Source organism: Eutrema salsugineum, unplaced genomic scaffold (genome assembly GCF_000478725.1).
Source record: "Eutrema salsugineum unplaced genomic scaffold, Eutsalg1_0 scaffold_1, whole genome shotgun sequence".
Taxonomy (NCBI): domain Eukaryota; kingdom Viridiplantae; phylum Streptophyta; class Magnoliopsida; order Brassicales; family Brassicaceae; genus Eutrema; species Eutrema salsugineum.
In genome coordinates this window covers 5,860,640-5,881,609 of record NW_006256909.1, presented here as the reverse complement: position 1 = coordinate 5,881,609, position 20,970 = coordinate 5,860,640, and the positions used below count along the sequence as shown (strand labels likewise).

Here is a 20,970-nt window from a genome sequence, read left to right as displayed (position 1 = left end):
TAAAATAAAAATTAAATAGACCGATCTAATCCATATGTATATCAGTATATATGATGAATTATTCCCATTTCTATATGGATTTATTTTTTGGGATAAATTAACAGTTCTTCTCCTAAGTTTCCATATGTATTACAATTTGAGTATCAATTTTCTTTATCTACTCGGATTTAAACCTTGGTAGATAAGAACCGAATCACTCCAGAATCCTCCGATTTATCCTCTTCAAAAACGTTAATCAACAAAAGTTGGTGTATTGTAAATTTGTAATAAAAATGGACATGGAAACATACTATATACATCAAAGATTCAGTAAACCGATTTTATCTAAATTAATGCGCAAATATATAGGCAGAATCAATCCCACTTCCATATATATTACAATTTTAGAGTCAATTTTCTTAATCCTCTCCGATTTAAATCTTTGTCAACAAGGAACGTTTCTAAACAATGAAATCCTCTATAATTAATTATCCATCTCATTTAATTACTCTTCTCTCTCGCCCCCTTATATAATGAGATAATTTCTTTTATCTTCCATTCACTTATACCTCAAAATAACAAGTTCAAAAAAGTTCATATCTTTCAAATCTTCTAATCTTTTCAAATCGTTTGAGATGGCCCAAATGACAATGACCGTCCAGAAGCTGATGTGGTAGTGAGCCCTAACAGTGGGAAAATGGCTTACGTCACTTTCCTCGCCGGAAATAAAGACTATTGGATGGGTGTGGTTGGTCTAGCCAAAGGACTTCGTAAGGTAAAATCGGCTTATCCTCTTGTGGTGGCGATTCTCCCAGACGTGCCAGAGGAACATCGTCAGATCCTTGTGGCTCAAGGATGCATCATCCGTGAGATCGAACCGGTTCATCCGCCGGAAAACCCAGCCGGTTATTCCATGGCCTATTTCGTTCTCAACTACTCTTAGCTTCGTATTTGGGAGGTACAAATCTTACTTACATGATGACGTAAATGAACTATTATGTATGTCGAAAGTTACTATATAATAATTAAAGATAATGTATATATCGCATACGTCATAGCCGGCCCATGCATGTAGATTTGACAACTGATTACATTTCACAAATTTGGACGCAGTTCGTGGAGTATGAGAAGGTGATATATCTAGATGGAGACATACAAGTGTTTAGTAACATCGATCATCTTTTCGATGCTCCTTGTGGCTACTTGTACGCGGTCAGCCCCGGTCCAGTTTTTAACCCCTAGGGCAAAAAAAAAATTTTGGGCCCCTTAATTAATTTATATACAAAAAAATTAATAATTTAGGTCTAATTTATATAAAACTTAAACTGTTTGGGCCTTTGCATAAATTTTTTTTCGTAAAAACCTTAAATTGTACTAAATATTGTATTTTTTGGGCTGAATTTATATTAATTTTTTTTTAAAATAGTTTTTTTTATAAAAAAAAATTTTGAAAATGAGATTAGACCCATGGGCCATCGCCTCTCTGCCCTATCCACTTGGGCGGAGCCTGTACGCGGTCATAGATTGCTTCTGCGAGATATCATGGTGTACAACTCCTCAGTACAAGATCGGTTATTGTCAACAGTCGCCGGAAAAGGTGACGTGGCCAGTGGAAACCCATGGTTCTCCTCCACCGTTGTATTTCAACGCTGGTATGTTGGTTTTTGAACCAAATCTTGCCACTTACGAGGATCTCATTCGTGTTGTTCAAGTCACTACGCCGACCTGTTTCGCCGAGCAGGTCTTTTTTTTTTTAATTATATGATTTGAGTTTTCTTTAATTTGTAATTCTAATATTATTGTTTACTTTTGGTAGGATTTTCTTAATGTGTACTTTAGAGACATTTACAAGCCAATCTCATAATAGCCATGCTTTGGCGTCATCCTGAAAGATTTGATCTTGATCAGATCAGCGTTGTTCATTACTGTGCTAATGTACGTTTTATTTTGTTTATTTCTTTTAAATTTTTTTTTTTGTTGTGGCCATATACAGTATGTCGTATATATTCTTATTACTAATTTTTTGTACTTTCAATAAATTTTATAGGGTTCTAAGCCTTGGAAATACAATGAAGCTGATGAACATATGGATCGAGAAGACGTAAAAATGTTGGTGAAGAAATGGTGGGAGATTTACGAAGATTCGAGTTTGGACTACAAGAACTTTGTCGAGACTGAATCAAAGTTAAACCCCAACCCGATCATTGGAGCCTTAGCTTCCAAGGAAACTGGTGGTGATGGTCTTACGAACCTTGCCCCCTGCGCCGCATAACCAAACTTGCAATGTGGAGGCCTTCTTAAATCACTTTTTTTTCTTCAGAAAGGTTTAGCTATATATATAGTTTTATCAAAATTATACGTAGCAACCGCTTTAAGTTTTTTTTCATAATGTTTTTTGAGATTGTGTAATTGGTCTTGTGTTTGTTAATTAGACTGATGTGTCAATGACACCCTCTACCATCTCCGTGCATTTGTACGTCTTTTATTTTTATTTTTATAATCAATAATAAGAACGCTACATTGTTTTTGATTCTCTTCTATCCTTTTGTTTCAAAAAAAATTTGGTGGGACACTGCATGTGTTCCTCGCTCGCTCAGTAGTTTGTACACAGTATTTTGTTTTTCTTAAATTTATTGAAATTGCGGATGATGTCTGATTGGTAAGTTTTGGAATGCAATTGGAATGACAAAAGTTGTCCTATTTTGTTAAAAAGATAAAAAAATTTTTAACGATTTAAAAAGAGAAAGTAGAGGAAGTTTTCTTGGTCTTTTGGTTGATCAAAATAAATCATTATTGTTTCTACATCAAGATAATGATACATATTGATACAATAAATATTATGGATTTTTGCGGATTAGTAAATAATGCGGATAAAATATTATGTGATAAGAGATACAAATTTAGAAAATACTTTTTGAAATACACATAAATTAAAACTTAATAGTCACAAATTGTGTAGGCTAATAATGGTGAATATTGTAAGTGTTTTGAGACCTCACATCAATTGAAACCCGATATTAGTGTCATTGCTTTTTTCATATATATTTGGTGTAAGAAAAAAATAACAAACCTTTTACCTCTCATTTTGAAGTGGATAAAGATGATATTAATAAAACATGGGATTTTTTTTAAAGAAAAATTGCTCGCTAGAAGCGTTTTCAACTTGTTCATCACCTTGTAATCTCAAAATGATGTCCCATTAAAAGTTGTATGTCAAAAAAAAAAATTCTAACATATACACATAGAATAAATAAATAAAGTTATTTGCTATATTGGGCTATTAAGACATTACTGAAGGCCCATATAAGGCCCGCCTTGTTTGTTTTTTTTTTGTTTCTTCTGCATCCTGTTATTATCGGAGAAACCTCAGGAAGAAGTGGTAACAAAACCCCAAAAACTCCCAAGTCTAGAGGCGCTCTCGTTCTCCGGTAACGGTGACACACCAGTTCAATCTCCTCCGCCGGCGAAATCAGCAAGGTTTGAGACCTTCAATACCTTTTTTCTATTTGTTTTGAAGTTTCATCTCTTCTTTTCCACTTTTTCCCTTTTGGGAATTTGACTGATAGATCTGTGGTTTCGGGTCGCTTACTTTGATGCGCGTTTTGATTGAGTGTGTGCTTAATAGCGACAATGTGATTGTTCAATATTTGGAATTGATCGATGATAAGGGTTTGTTTTGGTCGACATTTATTTTAGGTCGAGCTATTTTGATCTTTCTGAATTCGTCACGTACAAATGCTTTTGTTTTGTCGTGTCTGTTATAATTTTTGAAGCTTAATTCTTTTGATATTGGAATTGGAATTTACTTTTAGTACCTTGTTATCCCTTAGATAGATCCTATATCATGTCCCATAGTGGCTGCATCCACTAGCTCCTATTTTAATTTGTGAATCCAATTTGTCTTGTGGCTTAGAAAAGAGGTTTGAGAGATGGCATCCAAGTTGCTACAGCTGAAATCCAAGGCCTGTGAAGCATCCAAGTTTGTGTCCAAGCACGGCACAACTTACTACAAACAGTTGATGGAGAACAACAAGCAGTATATCCAGGAGCCAGCCACTGTAGAGAAATGCAATGAGTTGTCTAAGCAGCTTCTTTACACTCGTCTTGCTAGGTTGGTTTAATCTTTCCTTTATCTCTCTTATGTGATCCTGGACGATGTGTTTGTTAGATAAGAAATTGCGTGGTAGCAGGATTTCTTGCAGGGTAGACTTTGTTACAATATTGTGTCTAAGCACTGCTGTTTGATAGCTTTCTTCTTGTAGTAAAGATTAAAGCTTCTCTGTTTTTGCCTGTTGTTATTATTGTCTAAAGTGTAAATAGCGGCTTGGTTTCTGTTTCTATTCCATGGTTGGTTTGGTAGGGATCTTAAATGATGCAGATAGCCTTGGCTCGTTATCTATTAGGTTTAGGGATGGTTCGCTCCGTAATGAAAGAATACTTGAACTCTACATTCTAGGTTTGATCGTTCTGAGCTATGAATTCACCACATGCCTAATTACGGTCTCTTCTTTGCTGCATCTGAGCTAGATGCCAACATTTCAATGCTTATAGAGAGGTTTTGGTGTAGGTTTAGTTGTTATTTTTCAGTGTTTGTAGATATGTTATTTAAGAAGTGTACTTCTTATTTGTTATTTGTTCCTGTGGCTGACTTGTTTATGTGGATTGGCAGCATTCCTGGACGTTCTGAGTCGTTCTGGAAGGAAGTTGATCACGTGAAGGGCTTGTGGAAGAATCGGGCTGATTTGAAGGTTGAAGATGCTGGAATTGCAGCACTTTTTGGTCTTGAGTGCTTTGCTTGGTACTGTGCAGGTGAGATTGTTGGAAGAGGCTTCACTTTCACCGGCTACTACCCTTGAAGAAACCAAAGCAACCCCATAAGCAAGAAAAGATGCCTTTAAACTATTGAACTCTGAAAAGCTTTTTATATCATAAACTGGCGGATTATTATCGATCTCACGGCTGACATTAGAAGCAAAAAGTTATTTTCTTTTCTGTCTCTGGATAATTAATACACACAGTTTTGAGAAGCTGAGGCATCATCGCTCATGCTAGCTCTAATAATATCAGTCGACAACATGTTTGGTTTTGGTTTGCCTTTTTAGGTTCATTGTGTGAATGACCCATTTTCACAAGCATGGCACCTTTTTCTTTAAATTGAAAAAAAGCATAGTTCTTTGAAACATCTTTCTGGTGGTGTATCACCATCGTTATTTATTTCAAATGAGGTTTGGACCGTTCTCATTCCTTACCAGAGAAGGGTGGGTAAGATGTCTCATTCCTTACCCGAGAAGGGTGAAAAAATGCCATTTTGCATGCCTTTCATTGTAGTTTCTTTTTTATAAAAAAGGGAAGAAAATCCCATTTTGACAATTGTTAGGTGTTTTTTAAAACGTTTTCTCTGTCATTGTCTTTCGCAATTTCGCATAAAGTCAAACCTGATCAGTGTAGAAGCATCAGTCAGAATTGTAGTAGAAGATCGGAAACTGAGACTTTCAGCCCTCGAGTACTCTCCCTCTCTCCCGATCGTTCTTCATTATAAATCTTATTCTCTCTGTAGTAAGTTTTCGTCAATCGCGTAAACAGTTTTAGATCGTGAGTCGTTGTAGTTGTCCCTTTCTGTCTGAGTGTTTGACCATAACATTTGATAGTCTACGAAGTAACTAAGTGTGCTTTTTTTTTTAAAAAAAAATTAAGTGTGCTTTGATCAACGGTAGAGAATGTTGACGTCCAACTTTGAAGGGCTGGGCTGATCTAAGGGTTCAGACTTTAGAAACCTGTTTCTGATAGGAAAACCTCGTATCGAACCTGTGTTTAGGATTGTCCGGCTATAATCTGTGATCAATTTTGCTATTTACCGATGTTATATTACTTATATATTATGAACAGACTCATATGCTGTACCTCTATTTCATTTTACAAGATTTTCCTTGAAAACTAAAAAAGATCGTCAATTTCAGAAGAAAGATTGTAAATTTCACTAGCCCAAAATCAAAAGAACCCTTATCCTTTACATAATGTCTTGATTTATGTCATGGTCATTATAACTTATGCCCTATTCCTTGGCCAGCTACTTGAGTGTCTGTGATTGGGGAAGACGACTGTGATTACAATGGCGAAGGATGAAGCCAAGGCATCAGATTTTTCCAAGGGACTGCTGCAGAGTGAAGAGCTCTATAAAGTGTGCTCCACTTTCTCTACGGTTTTCTCACATTTCCGATTTCTTCTTTTAGACTCTCCATTTCTCTGATACCCTTTCTTTGTAAAATGTTGCAGTATATATTGGAGACCAGTGTGTACCCACGCGAGCCGGAGGCTCTCAAGGAGCTTAGGAACATTACTCATAACCACCCTCGAGCTTTGATGGCTACTGCACCTGACGCTGGCCAGTTGATGGGGATGCTGTTGAATCTGGTAAATGCAAGGAAGACGATCGAAGTTGGGGTTTTCACTGGATACTCTCTTCTCCTCACTGCGCTTGCATTACCAGAAGATGGCAAGGTATGTGTACATATGACCAAGAAAAAGACTGAAGCTTTTCCATTGTTCTGCTTCTGTATCGTTTCTGCTACTGATTTAGTACACGAGATCTGCAGGTTATCGCCATTGATGTGAACAGAGAATCGTATGAAATAGGATTGCCTGTTATAAAGAAAGCTGGTGTTGAACACAAAATCGATTTCAGAGAGTCTAAAGCTCTTCCAGTCCTTGACGAGCTTTTAAACGATGTATAGCTTCATACTTCTTTATTTGCCACTTTCACAGCGTCTATATATTGCTCAAAGTGTGTACCTTTATTGTTACCCACTTCGTCGAAACCACATTTGATCATTTCTAGTTTCTTTTTCACCAAGAGGATCAACTTTAGCGGTAGAAACAATCGATATTTATCCTGAGATGGTCTTTGTGTATTGATGTTTCTGATGCAGAAAGCGAACGAAGGTGGATTCGATTTTGCATTTGTGGATGCAGACAAGGTGAATCATTGGAACTACCATGAGAGGCTTATGAGACTCATCAAGGTTGGTGGGATTATAGTGTATGACAACACTCTCTGGGGAGGATTGGTTGCTGAACAGCACTCTTCCATTCCCGAGTGGAGGAAAGAAGGCAAGAAAGCAACCCTCGAGCTGAACCAGAAACTCTCGGCTGATCAGCGTGTGCAGATCTCGCAAGCTGCGCTTGGCGATGGGATCACTATTTGCAGGAGATTATATTGAGCTATGATGTGTTGCCAAAGCGTTGTTGTTCATTGTTCTTGATCTTCTGTGAATGAGAGGAGACTAATATATTCAATAAAGAGGAACAAACCAAGAAACACACTAAACTCGTTGTATGTTCTCTCTTGATCTCTTATTAAGTTTGGAAATTTCTGCAAATTTGTAGATTTTAAAAAGTTACGAAGCAACACTCAACTCGTTTAATGAGTGGGTCGTGATAGCTAGCTTTAGGGGATTTTGGCAAAACTCGAATTCTGAAAGTTGCGTTCAAAAAATTAAAAATGGGGCGTTCCGATAATCGAACTCGGGACCTCTCGCACCCAAAGCGAGAATCATACCACTAGACCAAACGCCCACATTGCTTAAGCCGTGAATGTTACTTTTCTAAATTAAAAATCGTTAAGCCGTGAATGTTACTTATGTAAATGAAAAAGGTGAGCTCAGAAACTCTGACTGAATTGGGCCATAAAGAGATACACATAGAAAATTAGAAAGCCCATTGAATCGACTAGGGTTAGTTCTTCTTCCTACGAAGCGCCGCATATAAGCCACTCCTCCTCCGCATCCGCCGTCTGTCTTTCGGCGTTCCTGGAGTAACGAAGGTACTCTCTCCCCCCTCTCTCTCTCTCTCTCTATTCAGTCTTAGTATTCTTCATATTCCTTCATTTTATTGGGCAATCAAATGACGCACTGAGCAAACAATAAGCTGATCGGCTTAAAGAACAGATAGAGAATCTATCGTATTGTAACCAATTTGATTTTGGATGAACAGAGAAACAGGGAGCTACAATGTCGGAGAAGACGAAGGGAAGGAAAGAGGAGGTGGTGACCAGAGAGTACACCATCAACCTTCACAGACGCCTTCATAGCTGGTAAGTTCCCAAATAAACACAATTTTGCTTCGATTTGCCCTTCAGGTAGTTCAAAATTTTAGCTGTTTGATGGTTTCGTCAAATTCGTTAGCAGTTGGAAATTGCGTGTTATTAAGTAGAAATCTCACTATCAAGCTCTAAGCCAATGTTGTAATTCGAGTTGTGCACTCAAGCTATGAATGTGACCTTTTTGAAAGCTTGATGTTAAAAAGTTGGAATTTGTGTGTAAAACAGTACCTTTAAGAAGAAGGCTCCAAAGGCGATAAAGGAGATAAGGAAGTTTGCAGAGAAGGCGATGGGGACAAAGGATGTGAGAGTGGATGTGAAGCTGAACAAGCAGATTTGGAGCAGAGGTATCAGAGGTCCACCTAGGAGGATCAGAGTCCGAATTGCTCGTAAGAGAAACGATGACGAAGACGCTAAGGAAGAGTTCTTCTCCCTTGTCACTGTTGCTGAAATCCCTGCTGAAGGACTTGGTGGCCTTGGCACTAAAGTCATCGAAGAAGAGGATTAGTCAAACTTGTAACCTCTTACCAGATTTTTTTTAGTTTTGATTTTTTGCTATGTAGTGACTTTGAATCAGTGGATGCAGTTATTAGAGAGATTAATCTTCTTGAAATTTTTTCACTCCATGGATTGCGAGCAAGACAGAATCTGTGTGTCTTGTGATGGAGTCGATCAATACGACAACTTAGCTTATTCATGATCGTATCTGCAGCTATGAGTTTATTTATGTACTAAATTTTAAGTGAATTGTATGATGAATCAATAATTTTGTACACAAAGGGAACTAATCGCATTTTTTACCTGCGTAAACTGCAATATCCTCATGATTTGCCTTTATAACCTTGAATCTAGTTTTGACTTTTGACTCGATCATGGGTATTTACACAATATAGAACCTGAGTGTTTAGCAAAAGATGAATGGTTCTTTAGTTATGGTAGAGTCAAAACTTGCACTCTTGCTATTACAAATATACTCTGAAGAGTATTGGGATGTCTTTATATCTCTACCTTGCTTTATATGCATACATATAGTTCCTTAGTTTTTTCACTTCTTCAGAAGACTCCTCCAGTAGATGGTCCACATATAGACAAGTTCCAGCTAAGCTTCAATTTTAAAATACAGTAAAGTTTATATAAACATTAGTGTTAACACACACAGGATATATATAATTATATGTACCAGATAGATGCACATACCAAAGCGGCCCAAATGGCATCCATATAGCATCCCACCGGAACTTCGGAAGCCTAAAACACGTGTGAGACAGATTATTAGCACAAATCTACAGAGCACGGATTATTAGCACAAGGATTACTGGTACTAAAATCTGCATTATAATCCATGAACCAGCATCTCTGGAGCTCTATATTAAGATTAAGTGCACTCTTATATTCTCTTCACTCTAATAGTAGTAGTACTTCTGAAGGTCTATCAAATGTAAAATGGTATCTTTTTTTTTTCCGTCGAAGATGTAATATGGTATCGGAAGTGATGAAATATATACTCTCAACTGTACCTCAGCAAGTAATATAGCCAAAAGATGGTCAACGCAGATCCAGGAACACATGAGTACCAGAACCACCGTCTATGATCATTCTTCTTATTTAGTAGCCCGACGATTGAGAGGCAGCAAGCCATGATAGCGATCCACTCTGATACACAAATACGGTCATAAAAGTTTTCTTATTGCTATAAGAATCAAATAACATGTGAAAACTTAGAAAAAAATGAATAGGAAACCAAGCACATCAAAGTCTTCTCATAGAAATGAGGTTTCAGTATGGCCATAAATTGGTTCTAGTAACTATACTAGGAGGGAAGCAGTTTACTTACCTAAGGTCCAAAACACTGAAAAAGCAATCACTAGTTCTCATTCTACACTATTCCTTACTTCATCTCTTATGAAAGTGATACTCAGGAATTACAGCCAGAAATTGACCATATGAAAGTGTGCATTTGAGTAACATGCATCTAACATATCTGTTTCTTTCCCATATTGACACAAGAGATTACACAGAAACTTCCACACAAGCTCAGTATTGGATGTACCACCATATTGAATGACAGGACAGATGTTATAGACTGTGACTACAAAGTAAAAACACAAAGATGAAAGACAAACCAGCTGAAATGACCATCCATGAGTTGAGATCTTCCATGAAGTAGGCATGATAACGCTGCTCGGAAAAAAAAGGCATCACCTAAGAACTCATAAAAATACAGACTGTACAATATACATACCTTAAATCAAAGAGACATTTGTATATGTACGTCTAAAGCAAAATAAGTGCACATAACTCTATACACTGGCGGGATCATACAAAGGTAATAAGTGAAATCACTTCAGTAAAATATTAGCTGTCCATAGTCAGATTAAGTTCTTACGTTTTAATTTCAAGTTCGTCTATTGAAATCAAAGATCTCACTTCAAATGAAGACAAGGGATCTGATCGGAACATCAACTATGGACTCAATTTGATATGAACAAGAGGCTTCATATCTATCTTAAGAAAGAAAACTAATCGATCAAAATCGAAGTGCTACAAAGACGAGCAAGGACACATTTAGGGAGAGATTATCATACCAGTTCCCATGGTGACATGAACTGCTGAAAAATGGAGTAGAAGAGGAAAGCTCCATAGCATAACAGAAGAACCGCGAACACGCTCTACACAAAAATAGGAATATAGACTTCTTAATTAGAAACAGAACTCTCATATTTGGATACTGTTCTTCGATCATACCCTCCATTGCCGACTTTGCTGAGCGTGAGCTTCCTCGAGTGACCGAACGTACTCCTCTTGCTCTGTATAACAGCGAATGTAGCTAGAAAGTGTTACGAACTTGCTTTACGAATCTGCCTATCAATTCACAGGACGACAGAAAAAAACCTTGCGTATCAATCGGCCGAGAATCGATGTCGTCTGAAGTAGGAAGGACGAACTTATCATCTTCGTCGCCGCGACGAGTTCTCCGCCATGTTCTCGCTAGCTTCTTCATCGATTTTTCTTCACGAGGAAACGTAATTAGATTGCAAAACTCAGAGAAACGCAGAATTTAGATCGACAGGAATTAGGAAATCTTCAACGGCCTGGAGATTATTGTCTACGGAGCATTCAAGTTTCAACGAAAGTTTCTCCAGCCGAAAAAAACACTTTTCAGTCAGGGCCCATTTAGAGCCCAGTGTACGTTATAATAAGACGATCCCTACGATAACCCGTAAACCATCGTATCTTCTAAAACCGTAATAAACGAGACCGGCTTAAGTAAACCATCTTTTGCTATACTCAAACGTAGGCCTGTCCATTTTTGGGATGGAAAATCCATTCCCTCCCATGTTTTATTCTAGTTCCCGTTTTAAAAGGAAAATTAAAGCAAAAGTTAAAAGTACGTGAATTACATGTTGAATATGATGAGTAGATATATATTTCGTCATGCATGTGTGGAAATGCAAATAGGTAGGATTGAGATAACCTATATAAGTATTGGCCACGTAATGCTGAGTCAATGGCAGCTTTATTTTAGGGACGCCTTGACTTGTATTACCAGCTACAATCAAGCTAACACTTTGTTCATACATTTTGAGTTTTTTTTTTTTATGGTGTATACTTTTGAGTTTTGAGGACAGAACTCATGCATATGTAAGGGTTAAGGACAAAACTCTCTGTTTTGGTTTAAGGTTCCTTTTATTAGGAAGTTTAAATGTCCTTACCAACAGTATCTGAATTGAAAACTTTTCAAAGAAAGTAATTCTGACAAACGTTTTCTAGTTAATTACATCCATAAATCAAAAGGAAAATACAATCAATATAGCAGAAAGGAAATTATCGATTCCTATCTAAAATAATTAAAATCACGGTCAAAATAATAATTAAAAAAGAAACACAGTTTAAAATTAGCATAAATTTTCTTATCGTAAACTTTGGATGATAAATAACTTTAGACAATACCAAAAAAAAAAAGAAAAAAAAAACAGAAAGTCGTTTCTGGTTTGGATAAATATAAAAAACAAACTGTTTTTAGAAATACATAATTGCTGACAAGGACTTAAGATTTTCGCCAAATATCAAGGACAATCTTGATACTAATCCACCACCACACTATAAATACGCTAAAGTCCAATTTAAACTCGTCAAGTCTTCATCGCAAAAGTATATTTTCTATCTCCCATCGTCTCTTTCGTTTACGTTTCCTCTCTTTAAAACCGTTCTTCGACTATGACGATCTCTATTGAGAAGCCGATATTTGGTGAGTAAATATTCTCCCAATTTCTTAATTTTTCCAACTTTTCCAAGCAATGCACTGATTATCAGGCGGAAAGAAGATGTTTAAAAAAAAAAATCAGGCGGAAAGAGAATGACTAAAAAAAAAGGCTTTGAGCAAATATAATTTTATGTGTACAACGATTTATAGGATTTTTTTCACTGTAACAAACTTGAATTTTCTAGTAAAAGCAATGAAGTTCGGGGAAAACGCAATACAATTTTTTGGAAAAAAAAAAATAATGAATCTTTTTTCCCCAAATCCCAATATTATTCAACGAAGTTTTCTGATGTATATTTTAATATTCGTTCCAAGTCACAGACAAGAACGAAGACAAAACCGGAGAGTTAAGATCAGATGGAAGATTTTCGATGCCAAACATAGCTACTGAAGAAGAAGTAGCGCTCTTGGCACCTGAAATGAATGCATTCGGCCGTCAATTCAGGTTTTTATTCTACCATCTATAATAAATCTAACTAATCCAGAAACACAAAAACCGAGTTTTAGATTTATTTTTGGTCAGAATTCAGATATAGCCCTTGACTTGATCATAATATGCATACACTGGTGTTATGGTCGCAGGGACTACGATGCTAAGAGTGAAAGGCAGAAAAGTGTTGAAGAGTTTTACAGTTTACAACATATTAACCAAACTGTCGACTTTGTAAGATTCCTAAAACTGATTACGGTTTATATGTTTTTCGGGTGCAAATACGCTTTATGTATTCATTTGAATTAAATCTATGTGATCTACATAGAATACTAGACCCGTGCTACGCGCAGGCGTTTTTCCATTGTTTTTATGTTATAATTCTTCTCTATTATATTATACACGTGTTTTTTCCTTTTTTTATAGTTTTATATCTCGGGGATTTATGTCTCTTATAGAAGGTATTATTCGGGGTTGTTTTTTTTATAATTTTTTTGTTTATGTTATGGAAGTGTTATGTTTATTCTTGTTAATTTATTTTTGTTTCTGAAGTATTTGTTTCTTTGTTTTTTTAATTTGTAATTGTGAAAACACTTTCTCCGTTAGTATATTTTGTATAAGGCCTTGAGTCAGTAGAAGTACAATATGTCTATATTGAAATCGGGTTTGAATGGTTAATGTGAAAGTTTTTTTTTTAGTCTTTAATTTTTTGTATTATTTTATATTGGCTCATTTTTCTGCTATATTTCTTTGTTCGTTCGATGTTTATGAAATCCCATTTTGATTATACAAAGTCGTGTAGCTCTCTCAAATGTTGGCAAAACCCTTTTATTGTTGGAATTTTGGTTTAATGATAGAGGGTGCTTCCTTTGAAAGAGGGTGATTGAAATTTTGGTCGGACCAACCTTTTGTTCATATCCATTACTTTGGTCTCTAATTGAGTCATTTTTTCATCTTCCTTCTCTTTCTTCCTTGGATGATTCAGTGACGGTATCCTCCACTCTTGCGGTGTTTTTTTTCCAGAATCGGTGCCGGTCTAACCCCTCTCCATAATTTCTTAGATATACCTCTATTTGTCATCATATTGGGGAGCTGATCGGTTTCTCAACTTTGGAATTGGTTTTTTGGGTGTGTCATTGGTGACTCCAATTTGGCGTGGATTTCATGGATCCTTTTTGGGATTGGTAGAAAGTCCAGCGTTTATGGTTAAGCTGAGCTGAGTTGAGTTTTTTTTTTCTGGAAAATATCACTTTCGTCGAAAAATCTGTTTATGCAATTCCCTTTTGATGGTGATTTCGTGATTGTTGTCGTTCATATGATTTGTTTAATTTTAGTTTATGGTAGTGTGATATTTGATTTATTTAAAGTGTTTCATTATTTGCCGTAATTAGAGAAATCGGACAAAGCAAAAGTTTTTTTAAAAAAATAATTGCACAAATGGCTGCTAAGGTGGCTGCTGAGGTGGCAGCACCAGAAGAGAGAAAAGCTATCTTTATATATATATATACATGTGTTTTCTATTGATATTTACTTATTTGGAAATATATGAAAATGTATTTTATAGGTGAAAAAGATGAGGGCTGAATATGGAAAATTAGATAAAAAGGTGATGAGCATTTGGGAATGTTGTGAGCTCCTTAACGAGGTGGTGGACGAAAGTGATCCAGATCTTGACGAGCCTCAGATTCAGCATTTGCTTCAATCTGCCGAAGCTATCCGCAAAGATTATCCTAATGAAGACTGGCTTCATCTAACCGCTCTTATTCATGGTAATTTGTTTTAACTATAAGAGTATATATAATTTGGTTTTTTGTTTAGATCTTCTGAATTATGAAATAAAATGAGAATCATTATTTTTGTTCCAAAAAATATATAAAATGAGAATCGGATATGTAGAAAGCGAATTGAAATCAAATCTTCAGACTTCAGGTTGTCAACTTTTTTTTTTTGTTGCAATTTTATTCTTTATATGATTGGTTTTATGATTTATCTATCTAATCTTTTATTTTAGATAGGTAGGTACACAATTACTTCAAATTTAATACCAAACTGATCTATTTTTTTATCCAGCTTTTTATCTATGTTTTTCTCCGTAATGGTTTCGATTTAGCTTTGTACCGTGAATTGGATACAATCCATGTCGCTGTGTATCATAATTAATCATCACTTGAATTATTTAATGGATGATCAGATCTTGGGAAGGTTATTACTCTTCCACAATTCGGAGGACTTCCTCAATGGGCCACTGTCGGTAATTTAAACTAAATTTTGTGATCAATATTTAAATTATTCCCAACTATATATGATATTAATTTTTTTGTTTCTTACAAAAACTTGCAGGTGACACATTCCCTGTTGGGTGTGCCTTTGATGAATCTAACGTACACCACAAGGTAGAAAAGACTCAATCTATTAAATTGTTAATATAAATTTATGAATTTAAGAAATTAGTCTTAGACTGATGATATAATACTTGTTCTTAAAAGTTATACCAAAAAAACGATTAATTTACTGTCTCACATTAATTATATATACCTTTTCTTTTGCAGTATTTTCTGGAAAATCCAGATTTTCATAACCAAGCCTACAACACTAAAAATGGGATATACACTGAAGGATGTGGATTAAACAATGTCATGATGTCATGGGGCCATGACGACTACATGTACATGGTAATTAATTAGTTATTTACTTTCATTGCTAATTAAATGTAGTAAAATTTAATTAATCTGTTTTGAATAATGTAAAGTGAGTAATAATTGATGGTTAAATAATATATTCTCAGGTGGTTAAAGAGAACAGAAGCACCTTACCGTCTGCAGGACAGTTCATCATACGATACCATTCCTTTTACCGTAAGCACTTCAGTATTAAAACAACAAAATATGATTATAAATAACATTTTAAATTAATATTTAATGTTAATTACATATCTACAGCATTGCACACGGCTGGAGAATACACCCATCTTATGAATGAGGAAGACAAAAGGAACCTGAAGTGGCTACACGTTTTCAAGTAATTACATTTCTTAAACATGATTAACTGATTGAGTCTTAATCCTAAATTCCTAATAACTACAACCTCTAAATTCCTGTATATAATTGATCTTACAGCCAGTACGACTTGTACAGTAAGAGCAAAGTTCACGTTGATGTGGAGAAGGTCAAGCCCTACTATATGTCTCTTATAAAAAAAGTGAGTATATATTGCATGTTCTTTTCATAAGAAAGTAATTGTACATTAATAATTATTGTAATGCAGATGTATATTTCTTAAATGATTTGCTTACTTTTCTCTATTCTAATTTTCAAAATTTACAGTATTTTCCGGAGAGCTTGAAGTGGTGAAATGTGGAGGAAAAAAAGTAGCAATGAACATAGTCGATTCTGAAGACATTGTTATGACAATTATATGGGATCTCTAATTTTAAAAAGGCCACTTAAAAAGAGATCATATTATATAATTTGGCCAAAAAATACTATATATATATATATATATAAATTAGCAAAACATTAGGGAAACATGACATGCTTTTTTGTTATTTTTCCTTTTTATTTATCATACTTTGTATATGTTTTGCTTATATTTTTTTTTCGATTTACCCTTTTCTTTTATTTCAACTGTGTCAATACTCAATAGTAATAATCTATATATTATATAGATTTCAACCCTGACTACTAACTAACATCTAAATTAATTAGAAACCTAAATCTATAATAGTAAATATAAACAGCGTATTCAGTTCTAAACAGTGCCGAGGCTGACCCTGAGCTGAATTCCATGAAACATATATAATATTTAGGTGCCAAGTAGAGCTGTGAAAACACACTTGTATTGCAGTGGTATGATCAAATTCGCACATAGCAATAATTCAAATCCATGTATTTTTTCATATCTTTAAACATTTATGTATGTTGATGGGCCAAAAGCATTTCTGTTTTCCCAAGCATTAATTGGAGATCAGTTCTGGTTTTCAAAGGTTGACTCCATCATAGTATACATAGTGAGAAGCTTGGAATTGGTTTTTAATCAGCTTGTAATTCAGTGGTGTGATAAAATTCACTGGACATCAGATCAATGGTTCGAATCCATGTATAGCTGTTTTCATATGTGTTAATTGGATATCAGTTCATGATCATAAACGGTTTACTTAACTCCATCACATTTTACACAACTTGATCTATTTATATAATGATCAGCTCGAAAGCTAGTTTTTAATCAACTTAAGAAATTTTGGTGCAAGTATGAACAAAAAACTATTATATGATATTGCTTTACTAGTTCGATATAAATTGAAAGAAGTGGAATCAGTAAAAATGGAACGTAGATTATGGAAAATTACAACATGAGGAGGCATCTAAACAAAACAATGTTTTCTTATGCCATGGGGGAAGGGTCAAACCGATAAGCCCAATTATTTGCTTTACTACCTAAAGGCTAAACATAAAGACATATCATCATCATATATTTAGGTTCGGTGTTACTTGGTGATCTCTTTGGTGACTGGAGGAACATCGACCGAACCGTTGCAGTTGCCATCGTCCAGGAGAGCCGACATTGGCTGCTCTTTATCATCAGAGACATCTTTGGGGCTCAAGAAACTAGGTTGGTTCGTCGAAGACAATAGCCTCGCCCACATCCTGTCCGTAATCACCACATGGTTCTGTTTCTCCGTTATTCTCTACAACATCACAACCAATCCACAAAATGATGATGATGACATGACATGATAGATGATCCGTTTAATCATTAATCTAGCAATTTGATCCATCCAAAAACCATTCAAATCTGTTTTGTAACTTACGTAGAAGGGAATGTAGGTTTGTCTTCCGTTGACTAGACCACTGACGTAGCCAGTGTATCCAGCCATTGCACCATGCACTGCGCTCTGAGCCAGAAGTGTACAATAAACATTGTCTGACGCATTGCTTGGAACAGCCCGAATCATGTATGTTGGATCTGAAAATTAAAGGGAAATGCGCTAAGAGTCCAAAAAAATCAAGAAGCTCATAATGGAGAGAGTGCAGCAAGTGATATGAAACGTACCAATGTACTTGAGGTTCATCACCATCTTCTTCTGATTAAAATAATCCTACGACCAAGTTAAAAAGGAAAATTTACACTTGTTGAGTTTAGTCTGACTATAATATAATATCCATCAATGTTTGATAGTTTCTCTGTAATTTATGATATACCTTGATGCTTTGTGACAGCCAAAGACCAACATCTTTGAGAAGTTTGTTACCAGATGCATCCTTGAGAGTCATAGATTCCATGCTCTTCGACATTAGATCTTGTCCTGCACCTTCTGCAATCACAAGCACCATGTGACCACTCTCCTTGAGCCGTTTTTCTATGTACTCAAACAGTCCGCCTTCTCCTTCCAGATAAAATGGTGACTCCGGAATCAAGCAGCAGTCCACATCTCTGCTTGCTAGAGTAGCGTACATGGCTATGAACCCTGTTAAAGCATTGCACGCACTTGTGAGATAAATCTAACAAAAGAGCTTGATCAGGCGAGAAAAGAAGCAGCAGAGGAGTATATTACTCACCACTGTAGCGACCCATAAGCTTGACAACGCCGATACCGTTCTCCATACTCTCGGCTTCCACATGCGCTGCGTTTATAGCTCGCTGAGCCTCTTCTACAGCTGTGTCAAACCCAAAAGATTTGTCTATCACCTAGCCAAAAGAAAAATGTGAAGTTCTCAATCTCTTCACATAAAAAACATAGCTATTTCTATAGAGGTGAAGCAGAGTAGAGAGGGATACATACAGGTATGTCATTATCGATTGTTTTCGGGATTCCAACAACTGCAACTTTCAGGCCACGTCTTCTAATTTCCTACATGGTTACAATCAAAAGATCCGTAAGTTCTGAAATGGTATAAACTTGCAAGGTAGAATTGGGATTTACCTCAAATATAACCGATGCTCCTCTCTGTGTTCCATCTCCTCCTATAATGTAAACCTGAACGATGACAAAACAACCACAAAAACATCAAGAACTAATTTTTTATAACTCTTAGAGTAAAATACAGTGTAAGGTGGGGGTTATCATCAAACCTGATTAATTCCTCGATCTTGAATGCTATCAACTATCTTTACGGTATCGTGGCCACCTCGTGAGGTCCCGAGGATAGTCCCTCCACGCTTATGGATATCATTTACAGCTTTAGAGTCTAAGGAGACAGTATTCTTAGCATAGAAGCCTCTATATCCACCCTGAAAAAAGATTCAGGCATGAGAAAATGAAACAAACAAGAGCTTGAACGAGTCGGGAAGCACGTTGTTACAATCATGAAAACTTACATCTATTCCCAGTATTCTCTTCACTCCATACATATAAGATAGACTGCTCACTATTTCCCTAATCACGGTATTAAGGCCAGGACAAAGACCGCCACAGGTAACTATGCATGCATGCACTTCATCAGATTCAAAGTAGACCTGCAAAGAGCTAAGTCAACAGAAAATCATATTCAAATGAGAAAAAGGATCACATTCAGCAAAAGTCAAAACCTTTTGACGTGGCCCGGCTCGTCTAAAATGAATTCCTCTTGGACCGTCCTTGTGAACAACGATCTAAAAAAAAAGGAGAAGAGCCAATAAGAGACACATGAGCTCTAAATTCTTAGGCTGCAATGGATTTAATAGAAATCTCCAAACCAAATATACCTTCTGAGGAACACTGTCATCAGCATCAACAAAGTATTGCCTGAAAAATTTCCACAAAACAAAAAATGTAACAACTGCAAGCAAATGATTAATTAAATCACCATAGAACATAACTAAGAACCTTATTTGCCTAAATACCCGTGAAAAAAAGACTCACTTGACCACTGAGTATGCTGGATTGTCTTGCAGGGGATTAGGATAAGTCTGCAATAACATAAAACCAAAAATAAACAGGTGTGAGTCGGATTGATGATCATTGGGATCCAAATACAAAAAAAAATCCCTCTTTTATCCTTGGGAAATCTTATATTACTCTTAGTTGTTCAAAATCTGAGGAATTCATTTCATCTATCACAAGTTCCCAAAAAAAAACTAAACAGCTAAGATACACACACATGAACAAATATCTATCTATCTAGATCAAGTTTCGTCTTTTTGCAACTGTATAGATCAAAGCAAGAGTTTGAAAAAGAAAAAAGAGCCGAATCAGAGATGGAGAGGAACATACAGGAAGACCCGGAAGGTAATCGCTGAGATGAGGAACGTCTTCCAGAACATAACCGCAAGAACCATTGATGATCTTCGGCTTGCTACTTTCCACAGTACTCATAACGAAGCAAGAACAAGGAAATAACTCTCTTCGGTGGCAAACTTAATTATTTTTTTTTTAGAAAAAGGAATTCCTTTTTTTCTTGTAGGGAAACTTGGAAACTCGTCAACGAAAAATTGAATACGAAAGTAGAAGAAACTCGATCTCTGAAACGAAGAAGGGGAAAGAAATAATTAGTGAAATGGAATCAAATCCGTAGATCAAAGACAAGGCGACCCATTTTAATAGGATCAAAGAGTGTTTGACCATGGAGTCGGTAAGCAAATGAAAAGCCAAAGAAAGTGAGAGAGAGAGGGACCACTGAGGCTAAAGAGATGGTTTTGCTAAAAAAGGTTAATTTCATCAAACATGTGGCGGGCTTAGACGGATTTTGCCGCAATAACGTTGGGAAAATAGCTAAGAGTATATGCGAGTGTAATTATATAAGTAAATAATGTATTTATGTACTTCATAATGTACAATGTTTTTGGGATCTCTTTGACAAAAGACAGCAACGACGACGACTACTAAGTACTTGGAGAGAAGGTCGTATTTTCTAGAAAATACTATTTATTTAATGTTTCTTATTTAGTAACCTTAAATTGATTTTTTTCTACAAATTTTGGGACTTGGTTGACAAGCCATTTTACGTTCAATTTTTTTTGCAAGGCAAGAATAAGAGGTCTAAATGCGGGCAGATCCTTTCCGTGTTTAACTTAAGCTAAACACTACACAGGAATAGGTGTCTTAAGCTTAACTTAAGCTTAAATCCACAACGATGATCAGACAAATAGTAAAACACTCAAGTCACAGTGCTATCTTCAAGTCCTTTTGATCTATATGTAATAGTGACATTTGAGGATCTTTCTGCTCGCATCTCACTTTGCTTCTTCTCTTTGATTGATCTTATTTCTATAAACATAGAGATTGTT

General features: G+C 35.9%; 7 protein-coding genes across 16 annotated transcripts; 5 read left to right on the top strand and 2 right to left on the bottom strand.

The window, feature by feature from the left end:
• The first annotated feature begins 614 nt into the window (after positions 1 to 614).
• On the top strand, positions 615 to 2,251 carry LOC18029303 (galactinol synthase 6). Its single transcript, XM_024148918.1, is given in 7 exon segments — positions 615 to 642; positions 645 to 937; positions 1,093 to 1,201; positions 1,503 to 1,720; positions 1,796 to 1,832; positions 1,835 to 1,914; positions 2,027 to 2,251. Coding segments are annotated over 7 exon segments (990 nt in total).
• A 1,069-nt stretch (positions 2,252 to 3,320) lies between these two features.
• LOC18029302 lies at positions 3,321 to 5,073 on the top strand. 2 transcript variants are annotated; one of them, XM_006413151.2, is made up of 3 exons: positions 3,321 to 3,456; positions 3,893 to 4,090; positions 4,649 to 5,072. In XM_006413151.2, exons 2-3 carry the CDS (start codon positions 3,909 to 3,911, stop codon positions 4,833 to 4,835), a joined length of 369 nt encoding a protein of 122 aa, XP_006413214.1. In that variant the 5' UTR covers positions 3,321 to 3,456; positions 3,893 to 3,908; the 3' UTR covers positions 4,836 to 5,072. The 2 variants fall into 2 exon arrangements, with proteins under 2 accessions (XP_006413214.1, XP_006413215.1); XM_006413152.2 differs by having other exon boundaries at positions 3,336 to 3,456; positions 3,898 to 4,090; positions 4,649 to 5,073.
• Positions 5,074 to 5,380: 307 nt separating this feature from the next.
• On the top strand, positions 5,381 to 7,341 carry LOC18029301 (probable caffeoyl-CoA O-methyltransferase At4g26220). 5 transcript variants are annotated; one of them, XM_024148923.1, is made up of 5 exons: positions 5,381 to 5,482; positions 6,047 to 6,157; positions 6,253 to 6,477; positions 6,573 to 6,704; positions 6,906 to 7,341. In XM_024148923.1, exons 2-5 carry the CDS (start codon positions 6,089 to 6,091, stop codon positions 7,194 to 7,196), a joined length of 717 nt encoding a protein of 238 aa, XP_024004691.1. In that variant the 5' UTR covers positions 5,381 to 5,482; positions 6,047 to 6,088; the 3' UTR covers positions 7,197 to 7,341. The 5 variants fall into 5 exon arrangements, with proteins under 5 accessions (XP_024004691.1, XP_006413213.1, XP_024004687.1 ...); XM_006413150.2 differs by having other exon boundaries at positions 5,386 to 5,535; XM_024148919.1 differs by lacking the exon at positions 5,381 to 5,482 and adding an exon at positions 5,545 to 5,571.
• Positions 7,342 to 7,645: 304 nt separating this feature from the next.
• On the top strand, positions 7,646 to 8,670 carry LOC18029300 (60S ribosomal protein L31-3). Its single transcript, XM_006413149.2, has 3 exons — positions 7,646 to 7,798; positions 7,969 to 8,068; positions 8,303 to 8,670. The coding sequence occupies exons 2-3, from the start codon at positions 7,986 to 7,988 to the stop codon at positions 8,580 to 8,582; spliced, it is 363 nt and encodes a 120-aa protein (XP_006413212.1). The 5' UTR covers positions 7,646 to 7,798; positions 7,969 to 7,985; the 3' UTR covers positions 8,583 to 8,670.
• Positions 8,671 to 8,858: 188 nt separating this feature from the next.
• Positions 8,859 to 11,181, bottom strand: LOC18029299. Of its 5 annotated transcripts, none has more exons than XM_024148924.1 (8): positions 10,967 to 11,181; positions 10,820 to 10,881; positions 10,660 to 10,743; positions 10,198 to 10,252; positions 9,592 to 9,727; positions 9,272 to 9,322; positions 9,083 to 9,178; positions 8,859 to 8,970 (listed from the first exon to the last, which is right to left on the bottom strand). In XM_024148924.1, the coding sequence occupies exons 1-8, from the start codon at positions 11,073 to 11,075 to the stop codon at positions 8,955 to 8,957; spliced, it is 609 nt and encodes a 202-aa protein (XP_024004692.1). In that variant the 5' UTR covers positions 11,076 to 11,181; the 3' UTR covers positions 8,859 to 8,954. The 5 variants fall into 5 exon arrangements, with proteins under 5 accessions (XP_024004692.1, XP_024004695.1, XP_024004696.1 ...); XM_024148927.1 differs by having other exon boundaries at positions 9,083 to 9,173; XM_024148928.1 differs by having other exon boundaries at positions 8,859 to 9,178; positions 9,255 to 9,322.
• A 1,038-nt stretch (positions 11,182 to 12,219) lies between these two features.
• Positions 12,220 to 16,258, top strand: LOC18029298 (inositol oxygenase 4). Its single transcript, XM_024149675.1, has 11 exons — positions 12,220 to 12,323; positions 12,660 to 12,783; positions 12,921 to 13,002; positions 14,333 to 14,537; positions 14,960 to 15,019; positions 15,109 to 15,161; positions 15,318 to 15,440; positions 15,554 to 15,623; positions 15,708 to 15,786; positions 15,885 to 15,966; positions 16,092 to 16,258. Exons 1-11 carry the CDS (start codon positions 12,293 to 12,295, stop codon positions 16,116 to 16,118), a joined length of 936 nt encoding a protein of 311 aa, XP_024005443.1. The 5' UTR covers positions 12,220 to 12,292; the 3' UTR covers positions 16,119 to 16,258.
• Positions 16,259 to 17,053: 795 nt separating this feature from the next.
• On the bottom strand, positions 17,054 to 20,332 carry LOC18029297 (ATP-dependent 6-phosphofructokinase 3). The gene is made up of 13 exons (XM_006413146.2): positions 19,958 to 20,332; positions 19,607 to 19,653; positions 19,450 to 19,489; positions 19,294 to 19,356; positions 19,084 to 19,221; positions 18,838 to 18,996; positions 18,689 to 18,742; positions 18,548 to 18,616; positions 18,324 to 18,453; positions 17,967 to 18,232; positions 17,818 to 17,863; positions 17,576 to 17,730; positions 17,054 to 17,452 (listed from the first exon to the last, which is right to left on the bottom strand). Exons 1-13 carry the CDS (start codon positions 20,057 to 20,059, stop codon positions 17,252 to 17,254), a joined length of 1,470 nt encoding a protein of 489 aa, XP_006413209.1. The 5' UTR covers positions 20,060 to 20,332; the 3' UTR covers positions 17,054 to 17,251.
• Positions 20,333 to 20,970: the final 638 nt, after the last annotated feature.

What these genes read in the sequence shown, in the direction of transcription:
- LOC18029302 (XM_006413152.2), top strand. Translation starts at nt 3,909, where the DNA reads ATGGCATCCAAGTTGCTACAGCTGAAATCCAAGGCCTGTGAAGCATCC. An exon ending in CTTTACACTCGTCTTGCTAG is followed by an intron (nt 4,091 to 4,648) that starts GTTGGTTTAATC and finishes GTGGATTGGCAG; the next exon opens with CATTCCTGGACGTTCTGAGT.
- LOC18029301 (XM_024148923.1), top strand. Translation starts at nt 6,089, where the DNA reads ATGGCGAAGGATGAAGCCAAGGCATCAGATTTTTCCAAGGGACTGCTG. An exon ending in CATTACCAGAAGATGGCAAG is followed by an intron (nt 6,478 to 6,572) that starts GTATGTGTACAT and finishes CGAGATCTGCAG; the next exon opens with GTTATCGCCATTGATGTGAA. An exon ending in TTGACGAGCTTTTAAACGAT is followed by an intron (nt 6,705 to 6,905) that starts GTATAGCTTCAT and finishes TTTCTGATGCAG; the next exon opens with AAAGCGAACGAAGGTGGATT.
- LOC18029300 (XM_006413149.2), top strand. Translation starts at nt 7,986, where the DNA reads ATGTCGGAGAAGACGAAGGGAAGGAAAGAGGAGGTGGTGACCAGAGAG. An exon ending in CACAGACGCCTTCATAGCTG is followed by an intron (nt 8,069 to 8,302) that starts GTAAGTTCCCAA and finishes TGTGTAAAACAG; the next exon opens with TACCTTTAAGAAGAAGGCTC.
- LOC18029299 (XM_024148924.1), bottom strand. Translation starts at nt 11,075, where the DNA reads ATGAAGAAGCTAGCGAGAACATGGCGGAGAACTCGTCGCGGCGACGAA. An exon ending in TCGGCCGATTGATACGCAAG is followed by an intron (nt 10,882 to 10,966) that starts GTTTTTTTCTGT and finishes GCTGTTATACAG; the next exon opens with AGCAAGAGGAGTACGTTCGG. An exon ending in ATGGATGGTCATTTCAGCTG is followed by an intron (nt 9,728 to 10,197) that starts GTTTGTCTTTCA and finishes TTTGTGTATCAG; the next exon opens with AGTGGATCGCTATCATGGCT.
- LOC18029298 (XM_024149675.1), top strand. Translation starts at nt 12,293, where the DNA reads ATGACGATCTCTATTGAGAAGCCGATATTTG. An exon ending in GCATTCGGCCGTCAATTCAG is followed by an intron (nt 12,784 to 12,920) that starts GTTTTTATTCTA and finishes TTATGGTCGCAG; the next exon opens with GGACTACGATGCTAAGAGTG. An exon ending in ACGATACCATTCCTTTTACC is followed by an intron (nt 15,624 to 15,707) that starts GTAAGCACTTCA and finishes ACATATCTACAG; the next exon opens with CATTGCACACGGCTGGAGAA.
- LOC18029297 (XM_006413146.2), bottom strand. Translation starts at nt 20,059, where the DNA reads ATGAGTACTGTGGAAAGTAGCAAGCCGAAGATCATCAATGGTTCTTGC. An exon ending in GAGCATCGGTTATATTTGAG is followed by an intron (nt 18,617 to 18,688) that starts GTAAATCCCAAT and finishes GTAACCATGTAG; the next exon opens with GAAATTAGAAGACGTGGCCT. An exon ending in GATGAACCTCAAGTACATTG is followed by an intron (nt 17,731 to 17,817) that starts GTACGTTTCATA and finishes TTTAATTTTCAG; the next exon opens with ATCCAACATACATGATTCGG.